General features: G+C 40.5%; 2 protein-coding genes across 2 annotated transcripts; both read right to left on the bottom strand.

The window, feature by feature from the left end:
* Positions 1–388: 388 nt before the first annotated feature.
* On the bottom strand, positions 389–5,741 carry LOC124282073. Its single transcript, XM_046718042.1, has 4 exons — positions 5,073–5,741; positions 4,484–4,598; positions 3,020–3,165; positions 389–2,738 (listed from the first exon to the last, which is right to left on the bottom strand). Exons 1-4 carry the CDS (start codon positions 5,128–5,130, stop codon positions 2,734–2,736), a joined length of 324 nt encoding a protein of 107 aa, XP_046573998.1. The 5' UTR covers positions 5,131–5,741; the 3' UTR covers positions 389–2,733.
* Positions 5,742–12,762: 7,021 nt separating this feature from the next.
* On the bottom strand, positions 12,763–19,224 carry LOC124282072 (proline-rich receptor-like protein kinase PERK1). Its single transcript, XM_046718041.1, has 4 exons — positions 19,057–19,224; positions 16,727–16,958; positions 15,150–15,313; positions 12,763–14,651 (listed from the first exon to the last, which is right to left on the bottom strand). Exons 1-4 carry the CDS (start codon positions 19,097–19,099, stop codon positions 14,518–14,520), a joined length of 573 nt encoding a protein of 190 aa, XP_046573997.1. The 5' UTR covers positions 19,100–19,224; the 3' UTR covers positions 12,763–14,517.
* Between the last annotated feature and the right edge of the window lie 1,649 nt (positions 19,225–20,873).

The following is a 20,873-nucleotide window of genomic DNA, read 5'->3' as shown; positions in this document are numbered from 1 at the left end:
AATAAAACTGTGCAGCGTTTACTAACATGCACTACATCACATCCTGCTACCTGTACAGTTTGAATGTGTATGTATTATTTGTAATATCTGTGGAAACTTCGGTGAAGTTAAATATCCTCGGTGCCGTTTGATTTTCACCTGGTATTTGCAACTTAACACATACAACACTAACAATATCAAAATATAATTATAGTGAGTGAGTGAGTGAGTGAGTTTGGTTTTACGCCGCTTTTAGCAATATTCCAGCAATATCACGGCGGGGGACACCAGAAACGAGCTTCATACATTGTACCCATGTGGGGAATGGAACCCGGGTCTTCGGCGTGACGAGCGAACGCTTTAACCATCAGGCTACCCCACCGCCCCAAATATAATTATAACGAGTGGATGACGAAACTTGGGTTATATTGGACACTTTATCACAAATGCACATAGTCATACATATTCATACAGTTTATATGCTTTACAATGCTGTTTCACATGTACATTATTCCATATGATATACACTGTACAAAGTCGTGTTGTGCATAGGTGTGTTACAACTAAAGCATTACATACACGATGAAAGGCAGGTAGCTTAAAACAGTTTTTCACATTGCTTGCACTATTCGATTACAAAGGGATTTCGTTACAGCAGATATATAGGATGTGTCATTGTACACATGGAGGCATTCTCCTGAAGAGTCACCATTGTCGAATCAGTGTTCCTCGAGATTTGCTATCCTGACTCACAGCGGTCCTGGACGTCATGATCTGCGTCATGGATATCCATATTCCTGGATGTCTATGTTCATGGCTGTCAATGTAGCCGGATGTCAGTGTACTTTGGATATCAATGTTTTTTACAAAGTTTTAGTTCAATGTAAATGTTTTCGGACGCCAATTTTATATGATGTATGTTCAAGGTCAAGGCTTCCTGGACATTAATGTTTACGCATGTGTGTGTGTGTGTGTGTGTGTGTGTTCCTGGACATTAGTATATCAGTATTCTTGCCACTGTGTGTATACCTGGATATCAGTGTTCATGCATGTGTAGTTTCCGGAAATCAGTATCCTTGCACATGTGTGCGTGTTGCTTGATGTCGGTGTTCTTGCATGTGTGTGTGTGTGTGTTTCTAAATATCAGCATCCTTGTACATGTGTGTGTTCCAGGATATCGGTGTTCATGCATGTGTGTGTGGTTTCCGGGATGTCAGTATCCTTGTACATGTGCGTGTTTCTGGATATCGGTGTTCTTGCATGTGTGTGTGGTTTCCGGGATGTCAGTATCCTTGTACATGTGCGTGTTCCTGGATATCGGTGTTCTTGCATGTGTGTGTGGTTTCCGGGATATCAGTATCCTTGTACATGTGCGTGTTTCTGGATATCGGTGTTCTTGCATGTGTGTGTGGTTTCCGGGATATCAGTATCCTTGTACATGTGTGTGTGGTTTCCGGGATATCAGTATCCTTGTACATGTGCGTGTTTCTGGATATCGGTGTTCTTGCATGTGTGTGTGGTTTTCGGGATGTCAGTATCCTTGTACATGTGCGTGTTCCTGGATATCGGTGGTCATGCATGTGTGTGTGGTTTCCGGGATATCAGTATCCTTGTTCATGTGCGTGTTTCTGGATATCGGTGTTCTTGCATGTGTGTGTGGTTTCCGGGATGTCAGTATCCTTGTACATGTGCGTGTTTCTGGATATCGGTGTTCATGCATGTGTGTGTGGTTTCCGGGATGTCAGTATCCTTTTACATGTGCGTGTTTCTGGATGTCGGTGTTCTTGCATGTGTGTGTGTGGTTTCCGGGATATCAGTATCCTTGTACATGTGCGTGTTTCTGGATATCGGTATTCTTGCATGTGTGTGTGGTTTCCGGGATATCAGTATCCTTGTACATGTGCGTGTTTCTGGATATCGGTGTTCTTGCATGTGTGTGTCGTTTCCGGGATGTCAGTATCCTTTTACATGTGCGTGTTCCTGGATATCGGTGTTCTTGCATGTGTGTGTGGTTTCCGGGATATCAGCATCCTTGTACATGTGCGTGTTTCTGGATATCGGTGTTCTTGCATGTGTGTGTGGTTTCCGGGATATCAGAATCCTTGTACATGTGCGTGTTTCTGGATGTCGGTGTTCTTGCATGTGATTGTTCCTAGATATTAGTATTTCAATATTCTAGAACTAGATATCAGTGTTCATACGTGTGTGTTTGCTTGTCTGTGTTTCCCTAGATATCAATGTTCATACATGCGTGTGTGTTCCTGAATGTCAATGTTTATACATGTATGTGTTCCTGTGTATCAGTTTTCCTACATCTCTATGTGTGTTCCTGGATATCTGTATATGAGTATTCTAGCACATTTGTGTGTTCATACGTGTGAGTTTGGTTGCGTGTGTGCTCCCAGATATCAGTGTTCATACATCTATGTTTGGTTATGTGTGTGTGTATTCCTGAATATCAGTGTTCATTCATGTGTGTGTGCGTGTGAGTGCCTGGATATTAGTGTTCATGCATGAGTCGGAGTTCCTGGAAATTAGTGTTTAGGAAATGAAGTGTTTTTCGATACCTGTCAACCTGTTTTCCTGCACATAATGAGTTCTTGATTCAGGCAAACATTAAGGAAGGAACATTCCATTGAATTACGCAACACTTCCGTCCCTGGATTCTGTATGTACACGAACACTTCAATTAATGTTTGTACGCTAGGTCACCGCGAATGCTAGGTAACCTTCATGCACCGATAGGGTCGCCATTCATACTGCAAAGGAAAACGTTGAAAAATTTCAGAAGCAAATATAAGAGCTCAAATGACAACAATATTGTGGAGAGTACATGCTTTCACCCAAAGGCGTAATTAATTTTGCTGACATGAAGAGATCCATTACTGTCTCAAGTGTACTGCGTGAAAGGGAATATTATATCATGGCATACATGTAGCTCTGCGCTGTTTACAGCGGCAGATGATTTTACCCTAAATCCAGCTTTCGTGAAACCAATGCTCGCTCGCTCCCTCAATCCTTCAATCAATGAGAAAAATACCTGTATCTGTTTGAGTCATGACGGGGACATTTTCGGGTTCGACTCTGGACCTTTCTTTGGATTTATTGACAGACCAGATAATAGCAACAATAATGGCGATCCCCACTCCGCCACCGAGGAGACTCAACACCACTGTCAGCGTCTTACTGCAAGAGAAAAGTGTTTTATAAACATTGACTACAGTGTGATTAACTCATACTGTGAGTAATCCGCTTTGAACATCATTAAATCTATATCACGGCGTGTGGGGGTGGATGATGCTATACCTAGAAACATGTACCAAAGAGGAAAGTTAATATTGTCATTAGAATAGAAAGATCAAGTTAATTCCTTTGTGTAAATTTATAATTTTCGGTAAGGAATATAAAGAATTTCATTCGATTTCTTCTCTCTTCTGTTTAGAAATATTATCGAACAATTCACAGAATAACCTGTTGTCAATTTGTGAGCGACCCGTGAAGACCTGGGTTAGGATTGGTCTTCAGCAACCCATTGTCGTAAGAGGCGACAAACAGGGTCGGGTGGTCAGGTACATATCTCTGTACAGCGTTTCTGTACTATATAAAATTCGATCTATGTAACATTACCATTGTTTTATATTCAAATCATTCTGTTGGAGATATTGAAGTTAATGACTGAGAGGGCCGTATGTATCTGCACTGAACAGTATTCCAGTTATATCACGGAGTGTCAGCTTAATGTGGGAGGAAGGCCCGAAGTAATGTAAGTCGTCTGTGAAACCCTCGAGCACGGGGATGGTGGTGAAAATCCTCGAAACATAAACGGTTGGAGTCCAATGCTGCCCAAGAGTGCAACATTGCAAAGCGAATTGAGGGGCATTACATAACACAAATGCTGAATATTAAAATCCCATTCAATATCTATTCGACTTCGTCTGAACAGGTACGGTCCACAAAACGACTTTTTATTGCACAATACTGGAGTATTCAATTTATCCGACTTCGTTACGCAGACTTTATAGGCAGCACATCCAACATCGTTATAACACAATACTGGGTAAATGGTATTCAATTTATTCGACATCGTTACACAGACTATATTATTTAGGTATCATATCCAATCTCGTTATAACACAATACTGGGTATGCAGTTAATCCGACTTACTTAAACAGACTTTATGGGCAATGTATCCAACATCGTTATAACATAATACTTGATATTTAATTTATCCAACTTACTTAAACAGGCTGTTTGGGCATTGTATCCATCATCGTTATAACACAATACTGTTTATTCAGTTTATCCGTCTCCGTTACGCAGAGTAAATGGGCACTGTATCCAACTTCGTTTTACCACAATACTGGGTATTCAGTTTATCCTACTTACTTAAACAGACTATATATAGGCACTATATCCAATCTCGTTATAACACAATACCGGGTATTTAATTTATTGAGCAGACAAGGCGTCATCAAAAGGAATTAACTGTGTCATATTTCCTACCTGTCTACACAGCAGTGTCTATCGTTCATGGTACCGCAACATCCATGGTCGCATCGCAGGTAGGTGGCGCCCCAAGGCGGGTTGTGCTTCATACATATCTCACTAGCGTCACAGTCTGTGGACAGAAACACCGAAACTAGATTATACACACAAAACAATCGTTTCCGCGCGACACACGCGTGTTCACATTCAGTACAGTGAAACCCAACACAGATAAGGCTTATTGTGTTAACAGGCTTACTTGTGGTAAGGCGAGCATTTATCACTGATGTTTATATGATAATCAGGTCCGCACAGTTTCTGAGTGCAATGATTGATGCTGATATCAATCACAACAATTACTCAACCAAATCCAATCCATAAATAGTCGTCAATGTTAACTCAGTATTAAGTAATTTACACGTAATTAAGCTTCTCGGTATTTCCGTTAATATACTTCAATAATGCTTTGTTCAGAATACAAACAAGATCATATCCGATATAGATTTCCTATCAACAAATGTAAGTAAATATGTTTGATAGTTATTTAATTGTAATAGATCAGTGGCAATTATGAATATACTCTAGTATATATAAGCGCAGATCTTACCTTGTAGAAAATAAGGCAGCAGAACTGTGAGAAGGACTATCCGGCGCTTGGAGGACATTTACACACAAACCTTCACGACCGTTGTACACAGCAAAGATTGGCGCTACGACAGCTGTAGGTTTATGTAAGGATCACCTTAGCCCTAATATTGCTTTGTACAATGGCACCCAAGACGTCAGAGGAGGAAGATAATGGCCATGTTAGAAGAAAGTCATCGAGACGGACATGAGCTTCATATGAACACTGACGTCACGATGTTCAGACGTAAACAGAACGGACGTATACACAACAGCGTACTTGTTTCAAGTGATAAATCCGTCTGTTGTTTGACCCGAGTTAGGGGTGAGAGCTGTGACCTAACTGATACGTTTCACCTGCCTACCCTCTATAAAGACTCTGTTGACCTACCCCGGGTATATGAGGTAGTTAGATTAGGTATTGACACGATGGCTATAAATGTGTTGACATGGCCGATCAAAGAAAGCTGCTGTTTACAGTTAGACACTGACATGAACGACCAAAGTGGGTGTGAGCTGATTTGTAAGTCCCTTGACATGAGATTACAGTCGGTTTTGTTGTGTCATAAGAAAGTTATGTAAATATCTTAAATTAATCAGTACGGTTGTGTACAGAGATTGAGGTGAGTTGAGGTGAAATTGGGTTTAACGTCGCGCTGGAGAATATTTCGCTCATATGACGACATGCATGCGTGTGTATGTGTATGTGCGGCTGCTTGTATACGTACTAGCCCAGACTGAAGCTGGTTTTATAGTGCTAGCCCACTGAGATACCATGCCGCAGTGAAGCATGAATACCCCACTCAGACACATTATACTGACACCAAGCCGACCAGTCCTTGTTGTATCCATTAATGCCGAGCACCAGGCAGGGACCAACAAGTACCATATTTTAACGTCTTTTGGTATGACTCGGTCAGGGATCGAACCCGCGACCTTCCGCTCTCCGGGCGGACGCTCTAACCACTACACCACGGAGGCGGTTACAGAGATTGAAGGTCTGTATTACATTCATACGGGTCTTCAAATCAGTGAATAGATTTCAAATTCACCTCACAGATGACAGAAGACACAGATTACCATTGACAGTGACACAAATACGTAATCTATTAATTTGTGGGTGCAAAATTACGACACACATTTGTCCACATATGCCATTCGAAAAATGAGTGTATGGTGTAGTGTGGTGTGGTTGTGTGTGTGTGTGTATAATCAAGTGGCATTACGATTTCAACTAAACCTTGCCGAAACAATTCTACAGGAATTGATATATACTACCCACCAAAAATCTAGATTCACTAGTGTAAATATGGCCACTTACATCAGTCAACCGTTATAATCTTGATTTTGCAAAAAATGTCCGTAATGTTTAAAGGTACAGTTTACACATGAACTGATGTATTGTAAAACATATTCGTAAGGTTGAAAAGATTATGGTCGTGAGTTCAGTAAATCATGAACCTGAAAATTGGCGAATTCTTAACACAACCTTACACCAAAATGCAGCTGTTTACATGTACGATATTTGCACATACGTTTCAGCAATTTGATGCATGATCATCGTGCAATTCATCTGCATAAGGTTTGCAGTTGGTTCCCCCAAGTTAGAGGTGAAATTCATCTTCGATGTAACCATACATATCTACGTAACATACAGTGAGTGCTTTAAGTGAATCTAAACTGTTGATGGGTAGTAAAAATGTTTTAAAAATAATTTAAAATGGCTGTTCTGCAAGTTTTTATTACCAGTATTGTCAACAGCATGCAGATCGACAGAGTGTTTAAATATTGACACAATTTATCAATCTTAGGCTTAATTGAATGTAAGTGACATACATTTGTATTATAAACAATGGCTTTGGTTCAATGTACACATATGAGCACAATAAGACGATAAAAAAAGGTAAATATACAGGGCAGTTGATGCAGAAACACATTATGGTTTGAGGAAGTTTACAAATATGTATCAGCCTCACGAAGGGAATTACAAAACGAGTGGTTTCCATACATGTCATGTCGATTGAATATCTCGCAATGAACAGGAAGTGATAATACTCGACTGATAACAGCTTGGTGCTTGTATGTTGTTTAACGCCACACTCAGCAATATTCCAGCTATATGGCGGCGGTCAGTATGTAATCGAGTCTGGACCAGACAATCCAGTGATCAACAGCTTGAGCATTGATCTACACTATTGGAATACGATGACATGTGTCAACAAAGTCAGCGAGTCTGACCACACGATACCTTTAGGCGCCTCTTACAGCAAGAATGGGTTGCTGACGATCAAGCCTAACCCTGATCTTCATGGAAGACTGATAACAGAGGTTACTTTATTTAGGAGACTAACATGCATCGTTACATATCTACTTTGAAACTACGTGGATAAACTCTAGCGACGGTTACTGTACATGCTAATGTATACAGTTAATCACTGTTGTGTCGAACTTTGATATATCGAAATTACGATTGTCTCGAAGTACGGTTACTTCCATTCGTATGCTTTCGATATTCATTTTTCAATTGTGTCGACTGTACAGTCAATCATAGTTGTGTCGAAGTTGAAGGAACATACACAAATCCTTCAAGTTATCCGATGTTCGATGCAAACGCGTTTACTAATAATTACTATATGCGGAATATACAAGGATCGACACAACGGCGTTCAACTGTAGTTGATTACAACTACATCCGCTTTACATACATAAACGTATTTTACGTATAGATGGGTGAGTTGAGTTAAGAGTTGAAAGTACGCCGCACTCAGCAATATTCCAGCTATATGTCGGTGTATATATGGAATATTGTTTATGTTTTTCAGAAGTGTGAATATACTGATTATCATCAAGATATCGGCAGGTGCTGAAGTTTGATAAAGCGTGAAAATATATTGAGATATCAAATATAGCGAAACAAGAATATGGTGAAATAAGAAAAAAGATATACTGAGCAAAACAGATTGAAATGATGAATGTGTTAGGGATGTGTTCGGTTCTGAAAGACACAAGGTCATAAAAAACCCTCATAATATTAATGATTTCTACATTTTGATTCAGTATATGTTGCTTTAACAGATAGCAACACATTTGGTAGGAAATAAGTATGCCACAACATCTTATCGGTCATTCTGTCAAATACCACAGTATCTTATTATCTGACTAATATTCAATGCAGTTTTATTACGTTTGCTCAGTAGCGAATTTACGATAACATCTGTGTCATGACACACAATTGCAGTGTTGCATCAATGTCATGATATCCTACTGATGTACTACTGTTAGATGAGCCACGACCTGACAAATGACACCAATTTGCAGATATGGGAACGCCCTCCAGAATATTCCATTTTAAAAATGAGGGAAACAGGTTGTCGTCTAAAACTTGAAAAGTTCAATTTCCTCGTGCGAATCGTGTTTTGATTGTTATATCATACTAAGTATGTGTACAGCTAAGATCCTTAGAAACTGAACCAAGACAATATAACTTTATTTACAAAACACCCCACACAAGTGCTAGAGAAAAGAACATTTGTTATGTTTACAAACGGATGTATAATTGGCATATATTCTGGTGCATCCTCTCCACACAGGGGTCAAATACCGAATAGATCCATTATGGAATTTACTGATTTAGGCCTTAGTCGTCACGTTCTGAATTGGTCTCAGTGTCTGAATCACTTGATAGTCCTACTTCGATCACGATTCTGTCAATTTCTTTTTCTACTGCGATTTCCCGTTGCCAGTCCATGGTCCCTAGTATGGTGATATACCTTCAGTTGTTGGCAGTATATAGCCCGTTTTACCGTGTATTGTCATCTATAGTTAAACTGTTTTAGATTTAATTACTAGTTTTAAATTTGAATCTGTGATAATCTAGTTATTTTACTGTCCTTCGTTGGCAGGTTTTACAAAATACCATTAATTTCTGTGTATAAAATTAATTGTTCTCGTCACGATATGGCTGAAATATTGCCGATGCGACGATAAATTTTAACTCACTCACTCACTCCCGTTGCCAGTAGCCGTCTTCAATTGTTTACACATGTTTACAACATTCGGACCATTCCTTGGCACCGATTGCAGACATTCCCTCGTTTATGGCAACTCTTAGCTAAGATTTTGTGAACTGCAAGTTTTGTTTAGCAACATAATTTTTGACATTGGCCCAAATCAACTCAATTGGGTTCAATTCTGCGTGGGAAGGAGGAAGACGTAGTACATCATGGCCATGTTGTTTCAACATAGTGTCTACTCTATAGACAGGGTCCGATTTGTTGGATTTTGCCAGACACAACAGTTCGGCTTTGAGCATTTTATCGTCAAATGCAATATTGTGCCTTTGTAACCAAGCTTTGATATCATCTTTTCTGTTAGCCGTTGTTGGACATTTGTCCACTTGCTTGCTGTGGTCGGTATGGCGCATTATCCATAATAATGACGGAGTGGGGTGGAATGTGTGAGATCAATTTTTCCTGCAGCCATTTGGAAACATTATCAAAATTCATCTCGTCATGATAATCTCCTGATTTGAGCTTTGGGTCAAATACAAGTAAAGCATTTGGTACAAAACCGTTTTCGGACCCTGCATGAACAACAATAAGTCGAGGTCCGGTACCGGACGGAGGCTGAACCTCATTTATCACAACCTCACCATCAAGGTGAGGTGAGGTGAGGTGAGGTGAAATTGCGTTTAACGTCGTGCTTGAAAATATTTCGCTCATATGACGACGTGCATGCGTGTGTATGTGTATGTGTATGTGTATGTGCGGCTGCTTGTACTAGCCCAGACTTAAGCTGGTTTTATAGTGCTAGCCCACTGAGATACCATGCCGCAGTGAAGCATGAATACCCCACTCAGACACATTATACTGACTCCGAGCCGACCAGTCCTTGTTGTACCCATTAATGCCCATTCTCTTCCCACAGAGGTTACTTGCCATATCTTCCTACGAACCTCTGTTCTAATACGGCCATATTTCCCGGTTCTCGTAAAATCCCCTAGCGGCAAAAGATCGCAACACGAATGATCAGCCTTCTTTCTATCCAATCAGAACACGTGTTACATCGACTTAGATTCAACTTGACTAACACAAGCAAATGTGGGGCCACAAATATCCCCCATCTGCCGGGGACTTGTGTTGATGTTACGCACAAGACGTTTAATGGCTAGCTTGGCGATGGAGACGCCACTGATCCGCCATAACATGACTGAGTTCTGTCTAGAAGAAACGCTTGCGCATCGCGCAGGGGAAGAAGTTTAGTTTTCTCGAAGCATACGGAAATTACCGAGGCCTTGCGAATGATCACTTTTGAAACAACGTCGCTGATTGCACAACTAAATCTGATTGCCTCCAATCACGAGTCTTGAACGCTCACACCATGAAAGGGCCGTATTAAAACAGAGGTTACGTAAGAAGATATGACAGGAGTAACCTCTGTGGAGAGAGAATGATTAATGCCGAGCGCCAGGTAGGGACCAACAAGTACCATATTTTAACGTCTTTTGGTATGACGCGGTCGGGGATCGAACCCGCGACCTTCCGCTCTCCTGGCGGACGCTCCAACCACTACATCACGGAGGCGGTCTCTCACCATCAAGCTGCCAACATTTTGGGACAAATGTGGTGTACATGCAACCATGTTTCATCGATTTTCATCTCAACATTTTTTCATTGCACGTAAGTAATGCATGCGCTTTGCAACGATGTGTTTTCGTTCCATTAAAACCTAACGATTTGACTGCATTTTTCGCCACCTAAACCCCATGTCTTTTAGATTTTTTCGAAAACTTTCCTTTGAACCCTGGTAATGCAATTGGCTTCTTGCCATATCATATATCATATCTAGAGTAGGCAGTTATTTTCGTACTCCATATTATCTTTGTACAAATTGACGGACTGCACACCGGTCAAAATCATCAAGTTTGTGCTCGGAAGTTTTGGGTTTACGCAACGTGGTTGGACTAATAGAAGTAGGCCTTCTTGCACCCATATCACGTGCACCTTCCGCTTTAATACGTTTTAAAGCTGCCTTGGAAAGACCAGTAGCAAGGCTACGTTTTGAAATAGCGTCTACTTTGGTTGCACACGTCTTTTCCATATAAATAATAACATTGTAGGCTGACTCCCTTGCCTGAGAATGAACAATTTGCCCGGACATGTTAAATTAATCAAAATCTGCAAACATTCTGCAATTGACTCGTGTCGAGATGGTGTCTTGCTGAACTAAATCGGTCTACGAGACACGTGTTAAACAGAAGCAGTATTGAGTTCACGCCACGGTCAGCATGTACTGCACGTGCTTCCTCGCCGATCTACCTGTAGCAACCAAGTGTATTCGTCTAGATTCCCTGCCCCGCCTACTTGTCACAAACGCGTGTACTGCGCAGGCTCATCTAATACGAGTCAAGCAGTGGGCTGATCAATAGGAAGTAGGTTTGCCAGGATATATTGTTCACTCAGTCGAGCTGTGTCAAAGGATCGGGAACTGAATCAAACAGGAACCTTCTGTGAAGGAGAATAACAAATCGATAAAGTTTTAAAGTGTAAATGCATCAAGGAGTGAGTGAGTGAGTTTTACGCCGCTTTTAGCAATATTCAAGCAATATCATGGCGGGGGACACCAGAAATGGGCTTCACACATTGTACCCATGTGGGGAATCGAACCTGGGTCTTCGGCGTGACGAGCCAACGCTTTAACCACTAGGCTACCCCACCACCCCAAATGCACCGAGGAACATGTGGGCACAGAGTAAACTTGCATTTTAGTTCCTGGAAAACAATAATTTTGACCTATTAGGTTGATCTAACAGCAGTCATCAGCATTGTATTGCAATAGTCTCCTAAGGGACGCAACGAGTGGTTGTATGAAGTATGTATCATCGGTTGAATGATGAATTGGATTTCTGAAACGACCTCTTGACCAAAAGATACTACCCCATTAGCTTCCAAATGATATCACACACCTTTATGATATTATCTCATGCCTTCGATAATACCATCTCATTGGCTCCATATGATATCTCAGGACTTCCAGAAATTTTAACATGACTTTCAGACATCTCGCGTTTTGAAAGATATTAAGTCATGACTTCCATTTGATTGGCTCTAGATATGATCCATTGACTTCCATATACCATTTGATTGGCTCTAGATATGATCTTTTGACTTCATATACCAATTGATTGACTCCGGATATGATCCTGTGGCTTCCATACACCATTTGATTAATTCTAGATATGATCTTTTGACTTCATATACCATTTGACTTCCATATACCATTTGATTGGCTCAAGATATGATCCTTTGACTTCCATATACCATATGATTGGCTTTAGATATGATCCTTTGACTTCATATACCATTTGGTTGGCTCTAGATATGATCCTTTGACTTCCATATACCATATGATTGGCTCTAGATATATATAATCCTTTGACTTCCATATACCCTTTGATTGACTCCAGATATGATCCTTTGTCTTCCCTATACCCTCTGATCGGCTCTAGATATGATCCTTATACTTCCATATGCCACTTGATTGGCTCTAGATATGATCCTTTGACTTCCATATGCCACTTGATTGGCTCTAGATATGATCCTTTGACTTCATATACCATTTGGTTGGCTCTAGATATGATCCTTTGACTTCCATATGCCACTTGATTGGCTCTAGATATGATCTTTTGACTTCCATATACCATTTGATTGACTCCAGATATGATCCTTTGTCTTCCCTATACCATTTGATTGGCTCTAGATATGATCCTTTGACTCTTATACCACTTGATTGGCTCTAGATATGATCCTTTGACGTCGATATACCATTTGATTGGCTCTAGATATGATCTTTTGACTTCCATATATCATTTGATTGACTCAAAACATGATCCTTTGACTTCCATATACCATTTGATTGACTCGAGATATGATCCTTTGTCTTCCCTATACCATTTGATTGGCTCTAGATATGATCCTTTGACTCTTATACCACTTGATTGGCTCTAGATATGATCCTTTGACGTCGATATACCATTTGATTGGCTCTAGATATGATTTTTTGACTTCCATATATCATTTGATTGACTCAAAACATGATCCTTTGACTTCCATATACCACTTGATTGGCTCTAGATATGATCCTTTGACTTCCCTATATTATTTCACATAAAACATGTCATTGCCTCCAGATGTTAAGTCGTTTATAAAATAAATCTGAACTGGATTTTCACTGAGTCTGCTGCACTGTTCGTGGTGAACAAAATAATCTCTTAAATCATTTTCGGGATCATCGAACTCTAGAATGGAAAATAAAACTTTGTGTTACCATGCATGTGTTTCAGTGCATATGCTGACACCCTTATCACTGGTGACCACTTTTCGTAACTAAGCGTCACTCTCGGTGTAAAAGCTGTATTTCCATAGAATGACCTTACCCATACCAGGATCTATATATTACTATTGTTACAATAGATATCGTTTCACTGAGTGGTAGCTTTGAGTCACACACATTGTGCAGTTAATACACATACCTTGCTAACTGCATTTCAAACCTAGCACAGCTTGGTTTGAAGTTCAGATGACATTATAGCGCCCTGCGTGTGTTCAACGGTTTCAAGGACCGCGAGATAACATGCTTCTCCTGCTGTGCAAACTGGCTCGCTGATTTTACAAAATGAACTCAAAACTGCATTAAGGTTTTAATGGAGGAAGTATAATCTCGTGAACGCATGATTGACAACTCTAGATAAGGAAAATCGGAAAGTGTAAATATAGTGCTTTATCAAGCAACGGGATATCAAGGAAGTACACGCCTAAAAACAACGACAGGTGAAATTATTCGACATTTAAAAACATTTCCATACCTTGGGTCGTATTATTGACATTCGACAAGGACATAAAACGATAGCTAGCTTTTTTGGGGTTCATGAAAACAACTGACTGACGTTGCACCCTTGTGTATTTAAGACACATTACTTGTGACTGTATTGTGTTTAAAAAATAATGAAATTATTTTTAGACAATTGGGTGGACATGATTGTGAAATATTTACTCTAAAAAGTACTCATTTCATTATGTATATAGGTCATTAGATTACGTCCATTATAATTATGATGTACTACCAACCAGAAGGCTGGATCAATGCAAAAAGGATTATTAATACTCAGCCATTTTTGTTGTTTACACTTGGCAGGGTGTAACTACTCATTACATAAAACACATGACGACATTTTTATCATCATTGTAAGATACCTTTTTATATGCAAGAATAAAACGTCAACTCTAAAAATGGTAATACCTAAAGTCGATTAGGTATACACGGTGTTGCTTAAGAGCGATTATTAATCGTCTCATGTCAAATATTTGTGTCCCCGAACCTGGGCAAATACTACTGCATGTGTCGAAAAAATGACAAAAATGCAGTACTCATTATTTGCTGTATGGTGGGGGCGTCGGTGGCGGTGGCGGTGGCGGTGGTGGTGGAGGCGGTGGTGGTACATTCCAGGATGCTGATGAATTTGTGGGATGCGTTACAGCCTTGGTAGGATTAGAATCATATCCATCTGCAATGATAAAACAGTGTTGCAGTCTCTATTTTCCTGTAATGCCTAAGAGCGCAGCGGGGTAGCCTAGTGGTTAAAGTGTTCGTTCTTAATAACCCGGGTTCGATTCCCAGCGTGGGTGAAGCTTCTGGCTGGAATATTGCTGAAAGCGGCGTAAAAGCATACTCACTCATTATTATGTTTAAGTCATGAACAAACGGTACATCGAGCTAACTAACCCTTGTGGTTTTCACCAAATGGGTTTTGGTCTAAGATTTTTTTAGGGGCGGTGGGGTAGCCTACTGGTTAAAGCGTTCGCCAAAGACACGGGTTCGATTCTCTACATGTTTGAAGCCCATTTCTGGTGTCCCCTGCCGTGATATTGCTGGAATGTTGCTAAAAGGGGCGTAAAAATAAACTCACTGACATATTTGTCTTATTTCAGGCTCTCTTCCAACATCAAGTTGACACACCGTGATATAAAAAGAAGCTTTTGACCAAAGTACTTTAAAGTATTACTTGTTTTTGTGGATACAACCGAGGTGAGGGGCACCGACGTTGTAACAACGGCCTCGTCGTCGCTCTTGTGTCTGCAGTACCGACACATGCAGAAGACACAGACAACAACAAACACGACCAGGGACAGTCCGCCGATGATACCGCCATATATGACAAACGCCGGCCTGGAAACATATTGAAAGGGTGTAAAGAGCATACTGGCATGTAGATGACAATTCCCTTGATATGGACAAATGGATTTGGCAATACAGAAACCTTTGTGAACGAATTCAATAGAACAACAATGTTTTGCTCGTTATAACTATAGCTCGTTAGATAATAAAATATTCAGTAAATGTCTGGAACCAATAAACAGCTCGTTATAAATGTCATTTCGTCGTGAGTACGTTCGTTATTAGCGAACTATGCTGTATGAGCATTCATTATTGTAAACCACAAGTCACTGTGTTCTTTAATCCGATTGGTTGAAAAACATGTTCAAATGGTATTCGATTCCCGTAAATTGCAAGACTATTCGCTGCGTATTAAAACGTACAAACATCGCACACACCATTGTATTGTTACGTCGTCAGCAGCGGTGACGTCATTCAAATGACGTAAAGTCCGAATGATGTCACAACGGCCAGCTGATGACAGTTCAGTGCTGTACCCGTGCTCGATGTCAATGAGTGCAGACACAAAAACGTGTGCGGACCTTTTGGTTTACTTTTGTGTTAACAATGTCGATAAACATCGTGTGCTGGCCATCGTATGTTAGCATGTGAATATTTCATTTGAAGCCTCCGGCTAATGCCGTCGGTTCCAAATGAATTCCCGTGTTTCAAATATTAAATAACACCCGGAAATTCGCCAACACATGAATGCTTATCTCCTGAGTGACAACACTTGGCTATGCCATACACTGACGTCATACAAATGGATGACTTCATTTCCGTGGCAAAGACATCTCAATTGGCAGCCATGACTGTGGTCGAATAATGATGAATAGTAGGTATACAATCACTAAGCAAGTTATATTGATTCTCGAATGCAGTGTACATGTTGATTAAGATGTTTCTCTATGAATCTTAATGATGATGATGATGGTAACGACGATTATGATGATGGCAAATCATGTCAATAAATGGTACATCTCACTCCCTTTCATATCCTTTATATATACAGTGGAATCTGTCTATTACGGACTACCCTGGGACCGACTCATTAGTCCGGATTATAAAGCAGTCCGGATCAGTCAACTTTTGTCCGTTACCACACATAAGCACCGTAAGTCTCTCTTTGGAAACTTTTCCACCCTTTGCAGCTTGGGATTTGTCGGACAATGTTTTGTCAGGCTGGTATTTTCGTCAGCTACGTCCGGATTCCAAAGCATTGTTCTCATAGCAAGTTGATTGTCGGGACTGATATTTTTTACCGTAATCCGTAATTGAGAGGGTCCGGATTATAAAGCAAGCTTTAATGATAAATTAGGAACTATTTGGCCGGGACTCAGAGGATACTCCGGATTATGGAGAAAACGGTATACAAAGAGTCCGGATTGGACAGATTCCAATGTGTTGATATAACTGACAGCGTACCACAAAGGAGTCGAGTTGGAGGCTATGATGTTTTGCGCTGACGAGGTGATTTGCGTTGAGAGGGAGATATCAGTTGTGGAGGTGTCGGATGGTGACGTCACGGTGTCAGGTGTTGAAGTGTTGGTGTCAAAAGCTGAAGTGGTGAGGTCAGTCGTTGAGGTGTAGTTTGTGCAGTCTGCTGCAGTTGACCCGTTAACTGCTGTGTCATTGCTGCAGGGTTCTGTGAAGGCCACTGAAAAATGCGGTCGTCTTGCGTCAATAATGGCTGCAGGAAACGCAAGTTACGGATTTCAAAATATCTGGAAAAAGTATCTAACAGTACTTAATAAACACGTGTGCATGTCAACACCATGCATGTCCTTTCACAGCGAGTGAGTATAGTTTTACGTCGGTTACAGGTTCCACTACACTAAATCAGAATCACATGTTCCCTGAGCGGGAACCTTATATAAACATCTGAAGAGATAGAGACATGTGGCATCTGTGATTGGATGAAATAGTGTAAGATTTTTATGTTTTTTAAAAGCACATCCATCCAGTATTTAAAATTGACCACAATGTTTTCACAAGTATTTAGTGCTGTCATTTGTATCACCATGAGTTATGCTTATTGTGTGTACAGATATTTTCCAGTAGGTGACATTTGGTTGTTCCGCTTCCTGTGCTTGGAAATTTAGCCGGACAAGTTGGCCAGAAATTGTGTTTTATTGTAGTTTAAAGGCCAGACTGTACCCATGTGTACATGGAATGGCTGTTGCTAGCCTAGATAATTAAAAAAATAAAATAAGGTTAGTCTATGGGACCTTTAGCAACATTCCACCATTATCACTGAGGGGACACCAGAAATGGGCTTCACACATTGTACCCATGTGGGAAATCGAACCCGGGTCTTCAGCGTGACCAGGGAACGTCTTAACCACGAGGATACACTTCCGTGACGTCCATATGTACAAGCTATGATCATGAAGACTGAATACGTTTTGTGCGGATGATCTGAATACTTCACTGTAGTTTGTTTTGATCATCAGCATTTAGCGTCCTGGGTAGCATTGGTTCCCAATGCCTAACATATCTGCTTGTATTAGTGAGTGATTGAATATGATTTTACGTCGTTTTTATCGATATTCCAGCAATATCAAGACGGGGGATACCAGAAATAGGTTTTACACATTAAACTCATGCGGGGAATCAAAATTCGGGTCTTCTGCGTGCCGGGCGAAGGGTGCCCAACCGACTTGTCAGTTTTAGGAAGCGCCTGAATGGTTTGGGTGAGTAGAGTCGGGTACTTTGCATGTCATCGAACCCGGATGCCGTGTGCATTGCTCATAGTATCAACCACTAGTTTGCATATTCAAAACTGGATGGCCTACAGAATAGATAACTTGCTAGAATAATTTACGGTTAATGTTATTACGGTTAAAGGATTTATTGTAGCTGATCGTTGACATCAAAATCCAAGGCAAACATATATATAGACTAATGCTTAGTCGCTGACATATATAAAACAAATAATTCTATATAAACTGAGTGAGTGAGTGAGCCATATCATGGCAGTCTCTCAGAAGCCAAACTAGAGAATCACAAGTGGTGTTTCCCTTGATAACCAAATTTAAATGTCTGTCCTTGACCTTGATGATTAATTGTCGGGTGACTGAAACTGTGCTGACATATATATCATGCATGAGTATATTCCCAGTATTTAAATATGTTTACATGTTTGAAATCATTGGCGTTCTATAGGCAATTACGCCCTTCGATCAACATGCTTAACATTAGGATTGTGATATAGCTGGAATAGTGCTATAAGCGGCGTAACACTACTCACTCACTCACCCACCCACCTTCGCAGCTACTCACCCACTCACTCACCTCTCCATTCTATCTCCCCGCCGTAATATTGCTGGAATATTGCTAAAAGCGGCGTAAAACTAAACTCACTCACTCACTCCATTCTATCACCTCTCCACTCACTCACTCACCCATGAACTTTTTACTCACTGACTCATGTATGCATCCGTCAACTCACTCAATGTGACTTTCATGTTCATAATGATAATGTCGATTAAGAAAATGTGCTGGTCATACGTACACTCTCACAAAGAAATATCGCAAGAAGGCCGACGCCAATGTGATATATATTAATAATATTCACATATTTCATAATATCTCGCAAAACACGAAATAAATCCCTTGAGAATCGGCTCATCAACACGCCATATCAACGAACCTCATGTATTCACACATTACGTTTTACGTGTAGGTACAAACACTGAATTTTAGAAACATTGTAGGAATGTTTAACATGATTCGGTAGAATATTTTGAGCTTACCGGGCACTAAGACGATCACATTAAGGAAACACAGAAACAACATCACGCCATGCGTATGTAGCAGTCAGTCACATTTGTCGTTACTGAGGTTCACAGAGGGTGAGGAAAATACGCCTATATTCCGCAGCCAAATCATCGTCCTGCCTGACTCATAATGCGACCCTTTGTCAGTGTGTAGTGCTTAAAGTCAACAAGTTTTCACTTCCTTCATTCTCCTATTGACAGATTTGGCGATAAAGTTGTTATAGTGCAATACAGGGCGTGTGTATTTGTCACAGTATATCGATTTAATAAACTCTTGGTTTACATTTACGCTTGGCGGGTTAAGAGGAAAAGGTGTATGGCTCGTGTCATAGATAGGGAAGTGAAGAGATGCATACGAGTTCAATGTAAAAGGTCACTCTGCTTTCTGTTATTTCTATGTACGGGTTTTACTGGCTTATGGGTGTGGAGAGATCACTTCTTTGTATTCTCATTATCAGTTGTGTATCAAGATAACTTCAAAACATTGTTTTAGACTTCAAAAGGATATAATGAGTGAGTGAGTTTGGTTTTACGTTTTAGCCATATTCCAGGAATATCACACATTGTACCCATGTGGGAAGCCGAACCCAAGTCATCAGCGTGACGAGCGAACGTCTCACCCACTAGGCTACCCCACCACCCTCAAAAGGCAACAGTCATCTAGGGCACGGGTGACCCGGTAGTCGTAATGCGTTAGTACAGAGTTGCCTCCCTTTGGATCCGAGGTCCGGCATTGTTAATGGCTGTATCCTCAAGGGGGGTTAAAGTATCGTAAAATTATTGTCCCCCTGAGAGGGTACGTAAGACCCAAATCTTTTAATTAAGGTAAATATAAACATACCAATGTTTTTTAAACGTAGCATTTTTGCTATTTTAAATTTCGGCTAAATTTTCCTACAATCGCCAGTGATGACTGAGGGGATGGTGTAAATCCAGCTAGGGTCCATGCAGGTAGCAAAGGTACTGTAAGTCCCCATGGTCCCTAGTATGGTGATCTACCTTCGGTTGCTGGCGATCTATAGCCCATTTTTATATTGTATTGTCATCATGAATAAATTATTTTTACACTTACCAGCTAGTTTTAGACACCATCTGTGATACTCTAGATATTTTACAGTTCTTCGATGACTGGTTATTTAACTACTTGTAATTAATATGTATGTAAACCTTTTCTCGTCACTATATGGCTGAAATATTGCCGATGTGACGTTAAATTTTAACTCACTCAATCACTCACTCCGAGGTCCGGATTTGGAGACCAGACTCGCTCTTTTTATGACCCTAGACTTTTCAACTCCGTACTTGTGCTTGTGTGTTCAACACATGGATACACTTGTCAGGCCTTCGTGTTAGACGTATTGTCTATGCCCACACTCTGCAATGTCATAGCCATATGATGTCGGTCTGTAAATAATCAAGTACAGACCAGGCAATCCAGTGATTGACATTATGAACATTGATTCACGCACCTGAGACAGGATGGCAAATGTCATGTAGCCAACCAAGTCAAAGAACCTAACCACTCACATGACAAGCGGAGGTTGCCTGGAACTTAAATTAACGTACAAAAGAAAGAGCACGCCGGGGTTTTTTTTCAGAAAAGAAAAAGATAATACCCCGAATGCCCTAAAACAAACGCAAACAATATAACCATTTGGAAAAATGTTTTGATTTTGACTAACAAGACAAAAACATTGTGTCCGTGTTGCAAAAGCTCCAGGGCCTAGATTTTCGAAGCTCACTTAGCGCTAAGATAGTCGTAAGTGCCATACATTAACATTAACTTACGACTA

The sequence above is a fragment of the Haliotis rubra genome, unplaced genomic scaffold, assembly GCF_003918875.1.
Source record: "Haliotis rubra isolate DU_JTF1 unplaced genomic scaffold, ASM391887v1 Scf292, whole genome shotgun sequence".
NCBI classification, from domain to species: Eukaryota; Metazoa; Mollusca; class Gastropoda; order Lepetellida; family Haliotidae; genus Haliotis; species Haliotis rubra.
The sequence above is the reverse complement of the archived record's forward strand: the minus strand, read 5'-3'. Positions and strand labels throughout refer to the sequence as shown.

Excerpts from the sequence above, each read along its gene's own strand:
- LOC124282073 (XM_046718042.1), bottom strand. The coding sequence starts at position 5,130 with ATGTCCTCCAAGCGCCGGATAGTCCTTCTCACAGTTCTGCTGCCTTAT. Across the intron at positions 4,599-5,072 it reads GCTGCCTTATTTTCTACAAG|ACTGTGACGCTAGTGAGATA; the intron begins GTAAGATCTGCG and ends TTCTGTCCACAG. Across the intron at positions 3,166-4,483 it reads AGACACTGCTGTGTAGACAG|TAAGACGCTGACAGTGGTGT; the intron begins GTAGGAAATATG and ends TTTCTCTTGCAG.
- LOC124282072 (XM_046718041.1), bottom strand. The coding sequence starts at position 19,099 with ATGTTGTTTCTGTGTTTCCTTAATGTGATCGTCTTAGTGCCCG. Across the intron at positions 16,959-19,056 it reads TGTGATCGTCTTAGTGCCCG|TGGCCTTCACAGAACCCTGC; the intron begins GTAAGCTCAAAA and ends CGCATTTTTCAG. Across the intron at positions 15,314-16,726 it reads TCCAACTCGACTCCTTTGTG|GCCGGCGTTTGTCATATATG; the intron begins GTACGCTGTCAG and ends ATATGTTTCCAG.